The 7,943-nt window shown below is 33.4% G+C and overlaps 1 protein-coding gene across 1 annotated transcript; it reads left to right on the top strand.

Annotated features, from left to right (window-relative positions):
- Positions 1-915: 915 nt before the first annotated feature.
- Positions 916-5,435, top strand: LOC126701179 (probable LRR receptor-like serine/threonine-protein kinase At3g47570). Its single transcript, XM_050399300.1, has 3 exons — positions 916-3,607; positions 4,274-4,750; positions 5,159-5,435. Exons 1-2 carry the CDS (start codon positions 916-918, stop codon positions 4,747-4,749), a joined length of 3,168 nt encoding a protein of 1,055 aa, XP_050255257.1. The 3' UTR covers position 4,750; positions 5,159-5,435.
- Positions 5,436-7,943: the final 2,508 nt, after the last annotated feature.

Here is a 7,943-nt window from a genome sequence, read left to right as displayed (position 1 = left end):
AATCATGATTTCAAGTAATGATTTCTGCATGAAAATCATGATTTTGATTGCTTTTGGGGGTGTGTAAAATAGTTTTTTGCAATAAAATACTTGACATGGTGCAACAGGATATATTGTGTAGATGTTCTTTGCTGGAAATAAATCAATCCGGTGTTTGTAAGTGACCAACATCTTAATGAAAAAATAGTTTCAGTGTAGACATGAATTAAGGATATGGCTCGTACATTCAATGTGGAAATAGGCAAAAAGCAAATTGACAAACAGAGCAGAAGAATAAAAGAATCTTTCTGAGTGTCACACACGATGGGAAATTATCATGCTCCAAAGTCCAAAGTCCGAAGTCCGAAGTCCTTGTTCATCCAATGTGGAAAACCAGGAAAAGGCAAAGTGCGAAACCGGGCTGGAAAAAAGAAAAATATTATACGAAAAAGTGTCAAACACGGAGGAAAGAATTATCTGGTCCAAACAGCCAATGTGTATCACTCTTTCACGGGCTGTTTGGAACTTTGGACCACTTCCACTTCCACATTAGCCATAGAAAATAGAAATTAAGGAGGTGTTTGGTACTGTTGTTTAAATAACAGTTTTCAATGTTTAAACAATATTACACGTATTTTTACACATTTTTTCACTCACACGTATTTTCACTAAATAACAACAACGTTATTAGAAATCTCTTATTAAACAGGCCCTAAGCTACCCCACCATCCAACTTGTCATGTTGACATATGAATAGGGATATATTGGTGATTACCATTTGTTGATGTGTTAGTATATATATATATCCCCTATTATGTTTGCTTGTGTAGCAAATACATCATGTTTGATCACTAGTTGTGAACTCACCAACCACTCCAAGAGCCAACATTCCACACACAACACCTAATATTTCACCAGCTTCCTATTCCAAACTAAATGCCGCCTCAACAAACGAATTTGTGTGCATCATCTTGTTCTATATACCTTCATGTGATTCTTCTCTTTTCCATATGGCTACTTTGCTTGCAACCCACCATTACCACCACTGCTCCAACAAATGAGACTGATCGTTTGGCTTTGCTCAAATTCAAAGAATCAGTAACTCATGATCCATATAAAATATTGAGCTCGTGGAATAATTCTATGCACTTCTGTAATTGGCTTGGAATCACATGTGGCCGCAGGCATCAAAGAGTCACTCGCTTGGAGCTACCAAGCTACAAGTTACACGGATCCATATCACCTTATATTGGAAACCTCACCTTTTTAATGTTCATCCAACTCTATAATAACAGCTTCTATGGTGAAATTCCACAAAAAATCGGTCATTTGTTCCGATTGCAACAACTGCGTCTTAGCAGAAACATGTTGGAAGGAGAAATACCATCTAGCTTGTCCAATTGCTCCAACCTTATGGTCATAAAATTTGCTGCGAATAAGCTTAAAGGGAGGATTCCGTCGAAGCTAGGCTATTTGATGAAGCTGGAAGAGCTTGTGATTCACGAAAACAATTTGACAGGAGGGATCCCACCATCTCTAGGAAATCTTTCGTCGGTCGCAACTCTTGGTATTGGGCGCAATAATTTGGGGGGAAATATTCCAGATGCCATAGGCCAATTAAAAAGCTTAATAGAGCTCTATATTTCAATCAGTAAATTGTCAGGTATGATCCCTTCCTCTCTTTATAATGTGTCATCTCTCAAAATCTTTCAAGCTACAGACAACCAACTTAATGGCACACTTCCAGCGAACATGGGCATCAATCTTCCTAATCTCCAAGTTCTTGCATTGGGTGGAAATGAGTTCTCCGGGCCAATCCCTACTTCATTATGCAATGCAACTAAACTTCAAATAGTTGATTTAAATCATAACAATATTTTGGGATCAGTTCCAACCACTTTGGGAAATCTTTTGGATCTTTACTCTCTACGTTTGACTAACAACAGTTTAGGAAGGAGCTTGAAATTCTTAACATCTTTGACAAACTGTAGCAAACTGGACGTCATGAGTTTAAGTATGAACCGATTTGGAGGCGTTTTGCCCAATTCTGTAGCCAACTTGTCAAACCAACTCACTAAATTATACTTGGGAGAAAATGAAATATCTGGAACTATTCCTGCATCATTAGCGAACCTCGAGAAATTAATTATCTTGAGCTTAGATTATAATCACTTCACAGGAATCATTCCAGCTAGTTTCAGGAGACTTCAGAAGATGCAAGTATTGGTTTTAAGAGGAAACAGTTTGTCTGGAGAAATACCAACCTTTATAGGCAACCTTACTGAGTTGTTCAAACTCTTTTTAGATGAAAACCTATTTGAAGGAACCATACCTCCAAGTATTGTAAATTGCCAACTTTTGCAGTTCTTAGACATTTCATTAAATAAACTTAATGGATCCATAACTCAGCATACTGGTCTTTCTTCCCTTCCACTAGTATTCCTCAATTTGTCACATAACTCATTTACTGGCAAACTTCCATTTGAAGTTGCTAATCTGAAAAATATTAATGAACTGGATGTCTCTAACAATCATTTGTCTGGTGAAATTCCAGCATCTATAGGAAATTGTTTGATCTTGGAACATCTTTACTTGCAAGGGAACTCCTTCAAAGGAGCCATACCATCATCTTTGGCTTCTTTGAGAGGTCTTCGACGTCTAGATGTTTCACAAAATAACCTATCAGGACCCATTCCAAAGGGTTTAGAGATGCTTCCCTTTTTAGAATTTTTGAATCTTTCATTCAATAATTTTGAGGGTGAGGTACCAACTAAAGGGGTTTTCAAAAACACAAGTGTTATATCATTGATTGGAAATACTAACCTTTGTGGTGGTATACCACAATTGCAGTTGCCAAAATGCCCTATAAAAGTCACGAAACCAAGAAGTTCCATTCGATTGAAACTAGCAATTGTAATTACTTCCCTTGTACTATCTTTCATTTTGTTTTCATTCCTTTTTGTTCTTTATTGGATGAAAAAATCAAAAAAGAAATCATGTTCTATGATTCCAACAATAGACCTCCTTCTAAATGTGTCATACAAAGAACTCTATCAAGCAACTAGTGGATTTTCTCCAAATAATTTAATTGGGTCAGGTAGTTTTGGATCTGTATATAGAGGAGCACTTGATCAAGAAGAAAGACTAGTTGCTATAAAGGTCCTTAACCTTCAACACAAGGGAGCTTCCAAAAGTTTCATGGCTGAATGTAATGCATTACGAAATATCAGGCATCGAAATCTTGTTAAGATATTAACATGTTGCTCTAGCATGGATTATGGTGGAAATCAATTCAAAGCACTAGTCTTTGAATTCATGACAAATGGGAGCTTAGATATTTGGCTGCATCCCGAGATACCCAACAATCATCAATCGAGGAACTTAAGCCTTCTTCAAAGACTAAATGTTGCAATCGATGTGGCTTCTGCAATAGATTATCTTCACAATCATTCTGCACAACCTATCGTTCATTGTGATTTAAAGCCAAGCAATGTTCTTCTTGACCATGACATGGTTGCTCATGTAAGCGATTTTGGTTTAGCGAGACTCCTCTCAATTACTAATGGTTCTTCTGCAAATCAAACTAGTTCAATTGGGATAAAGGGGTCAATTGGTTATGCAGCTCCAGGTAATATGTTTCCAATTCTTCTAGCTATACCCTTAAACATATTTATAGTTATTGTTTTATTTTTGACAATTACCTTACTAGTTACAACTATAAAGGGAGGATATTAAAACTCTCTCTCTCTCTCATTTTTTTTTTTTTTTAAGTTTTTGGGGGGATTTTTTTTTTATCTTGCATCTCTACTTTAGGTTGATTAATTTTTATTTTCTTTAGAATTCTACTTTAGATTAATGTGATTTAGTTTTATGTTGTTGATATGATTTAAATTTGTATTTTTAAGTTGTTATTTTTTTCTTTTATTTGATTTCATAGATGTTATCCTATTATATTCTAAAGATAGTATGTACAATAAATTATAAATTACAATAAATTTACGGCAGATTGTAATATGGAAGGAAGCGAGTTTTTATTTTTAAATAGATTTGCTCCACATGAAGAAGTTTACAAACTATTTGGCCCATTTGGGAGGTATATAGAGCAACAGAATCACCAATAAATAATAGAGAGAAATGTTGCACTAGAACATGCACACTTTCCCATGATGGTTTCTATCTTCATGTTCTTCTTTACGTTTAATTTCTTTGAATTTGTACTTACATTAAATGCCAATTATCATTGTAAACAACTGCAACATTTCCTTACATATCATAATTAAATTGTTAATTGCAGAGTACGGCATGAGTGGCGAGGTATCGATGGAAGGAGATGTGTATAGCTATGGAATATTACTACTAGAGATGTTTCTAGGAAAGAGACCCACTGACAAAATGTTTAAAAATGATCTCAATCTTCACAATTTTGCTAAGATGGGATTGTCGGAAAGAGTTGTTCAGATTGTGGACCCAATCCTTTTACCAAGAGAAGTTGTCGCAACGCCAATAGCAATCGTGGCAACTAGAGAAGATAATAATGACAATGAAATTCATGTATACGAAGACGCTCAAGGTAGTACTGCAAACTTGTCCCAAATGGATGCCAATATGCATAAGTGCTTAGTCTCAATCCTTGAAATTGGACTTGCATGTTCAATGGAGTCACCAAAAGAGAGAATGAAAATGGAGGAAGTTACCAGAGAACTATATTTGATCAAAAATGCTTATCTTGGTTCTGGCATCCGCAGTGGAATTAGTGAAATCCTAGTTTGAGGTACTTCTAAATATTTTAAATTTTAATTTGCCTAAAAATAAAGTCACCAATGACAATTATCTCATAAAGTGATTGACTCCTATTAATTTTGTATAAACACAAATGGGTAATTATAGGAATACATTGTACAGTCAATGTAAATCTTACATTGTAGACTAAACAAATGTGTACAATGTAAGATTTACAATACCAGTACAATGTAAACTAAGAATTTTCCTTATAAAATTAGATTTCTGACTAAAATTTTTCACCTTTTTAGACCCACAACCTTATGAAAGTTTCCTTCATATTTGTTATTTCAAATGGTCTCATGCAGATGCAATGGCATTTCTTGTGTCTACATTCATGGTTTATTCTTATGTAGTCTAGGAAATAAGGAATATAACAAACTTTTTATTTGGTCTGCAGAGCATGAAACTATCAAAAGAGATCATTGAAACCTCTTTCATGTCCCTGTTGAGCATTGGCTTGCTAGTTCAATCTTCTTTGTCGAAATGTTCAGGATATGATTTACTCAGGGTATTTTCTTCTTCTGGATATGGCAGTCTTATTTGTGTATTTATATCAGTGATATCACTACTCTTTGACAATAAAAGTATATTGAACACTTCTGCTACAGGTTTTAGTATGGTGTGTATATATTCAGCTTAAATAAATAATAAATAAAAAGAATAGTGTGTTTGTATGGGTTTTGTGTTCTATTGATAATTGATCTAGTTGCTGAAAGCCTTTTGTATTTTTTTTTTGAGAAACGAAAGCCTTTTGTATTAAGAATATCGAGGACGATGTTGTTACTTGTTATTAGAATTTTTGTATCAAATACATGTCATTTATTAAAGTTTCCCCAAACATAGAGTTTTTTTTTTTTTTTTTTCCTCTAAATAGAGCTTATAAATAAAGTTTTTTTTTTTTTCTTTTTAAAATAATTTGATAGTTTACAATACAAAATAAGAGAGAGATTTGAACTCTAATTTTCCTCATGCAAGGTAGCAATATAAATATACGACTCTTCGCACTCTAAACATAGTTATTAAGACATTTGAACGAAATGAAAAGAAGAAAATTGAAAGGAACATTTTAGACCATGATAGATTAATTAAATCAACTTTGCACATTAATCAATTGTATGATCAATTCAATTTCAGTTGATTTACCACAGTAAAATATGTTACCAAATAACGAATAAACAATAAAGATTGACATGGGAATTTCAATAACAATGTGAAAAATCATTGGATGCTTCCAGAGGAAGGAAAATAAAACAGGCCTCAAAGTGTTTTTTTTTTTTTTTTAATAGAATTTCAACTTATGCATTCACTCTTAAAAAAGAGCCTCTGTTTCTCCAAAAAAAAAAAAGGGGAGGAGCCTCAAGTGAATATCTTATATTGTGTGCGCTATATTAATCAATGCATTAATTTTTTTTAAATTCAATTGGAATTTTAAGATACTATAATTATAAAAAAAAAAAAAAAAAAAATGTATCTAAAATTTACCCCAAAATACAAAATTATAAAAAAAAAGGTTTATTCTAATTTATTTTCTTATCAAAATATAACTAACCTTTATATACTAGGAAACCTCCAACATTATGTTTGTTAGAGATTTAACCTACACATAGTAGTGTGCATCAAACCTACCAATTCAATGATACTGACCCAACCCAAAGCCTCAAGTTGGTTTTCATGGGTTGATGGATTGGGTTGGGTTGGGTTGGGTTGGGTTGGGTTGAAATTTTATTTTGAACCTTTGATCAGATTGGCTTTAGATTGATAGCATTTTTAACTCATGCAATCTAACTCAACCCACCATGTATATAAGTTTATTTTATTACCTTTTAAAAAAAAATTAGTTTAATTGATTTTGGTATTTTGAGAATTAGTTTTGATGAATTTAGAAATTTGGAATATAATTAAAATATATTATATGAATCGTAATGCTTTATTAAAAAATGTCTAAATAATGTTGTTCTTATGAACATAAATTAATAATAAATTGCATATAATAATTCATAGAATAATTATTTAGATAATCATATTTCACTAAGATTGTATTTCAACATAAAATTAGAGAATAAATTAAAAGAAATTACCTTGTTAGTTCTTAACTTATTTCATAACATGAAAAATAATTTTTTACTGTCAATTCCATCAATTTAAAGGTAGTAGAATTAAGGCGCGGACTAGATCCTTTTTTTGAGACAATAAATCCCATCTACGAAATTTTCTAGTGTAATAGACTAATAATTTTGCATGCCACCTGTGGGCGCAAGCGCCTGTCCATGGGTTTCCTCCCCTTGCTTTGCAAGTCATGTACTCCAGAGAATACACCTCAGCCAAGTGGACTAGAGGCGGTTTGTGGGAATCATCATCTAGTTTAGATCTAGAAACCAAACTTTGGGCCCTTGCATAGAGACTTGTATATCCAGTTTGTAGGTTCAAGTTAAAATACAAGGATGAAAAGGTGTTAGACACCTAACCCCCCCTCAACCCATGGGCTGACCTCCGCTCATTGTATTTCATACCCTAATTCTATTAAAGAAACCTTTAAGAGGCTATCCTAAACATGCACACACACATATACTCTAGTTCTATGTCATACAACATGTTATCTCGTCCTAGCATACATATAAGCATATACTCACATACATCACAAACATACATCATCTCATCCACATGGCAGAAAACATACAACATATCATCACATGGCAACAAGCATACATCATATTATCATATACACATTCATAGTAACATAATTTATCATGTTCATCTCATCCAAATGTGCATGTGCATGTTCATGTAAAATGCATGAAATACCATTTTTGGACCACCACAGCATCCATGTATAGATGCATGTTCATGTTCATATGTTCATTTAAGTACACTCAAACCTTAATCATTAATCTAACTAATCTAAGCAATTAAAGCATGCTACCAACTAAACAGAGACCTAGGCATACATTATCTAACTCAAACAGAAGCTAAAACATGGAATTCAACTAAACAAAAGCAAAGAAATGGATGAACAAACAATTCTGGACATTCTGGGTTAAGCCTGCATGCATGCAAGCTCATGGAAAAACATTTCAAGTGTTTCTATAATCTTGCATTTTAATCCATTTCTAGGCTTAAAAATGCTTGGATTTTGTTGTGGAAAGGGTTTAGATGAAAACCTTGTGCCTTGGGATGAGTAGAAA

This window comes from Quercus robur, chromosome 9, assembly GCF_932294415.1.
Source record: "Quercus robur chromosome 9, dhQueRobu3.1, whole genome shotgun sequence".
NCBI lineage: Eukaryota > Viridiplantae > Streptophyta > Magnoliopsida > Fagales > Fagaceae > Quercus > Quercus robur.
Note: the sequence above shows the minus strand (reverse complement) of the source record. Positions and strands in the feature narration are given on the sequence as shown.

Excerpts from the sequence above, each read along its gene's own strand:
- LOC126701179 (XM_050399300.1), top strand. The coding sequence starts at position 916 with ATGCCGCCTCAACAAACGAATTTGTGTGCATCATCTTGTTCTATATAC. Across the intron at positions 3,608-4,273 it reads AATTGGTTATGCAGCTCCAG|AGTACGGCATGAGTGGCGAG; the intron begins GTAATATGTTTC and ends TGTTAATTGCAG.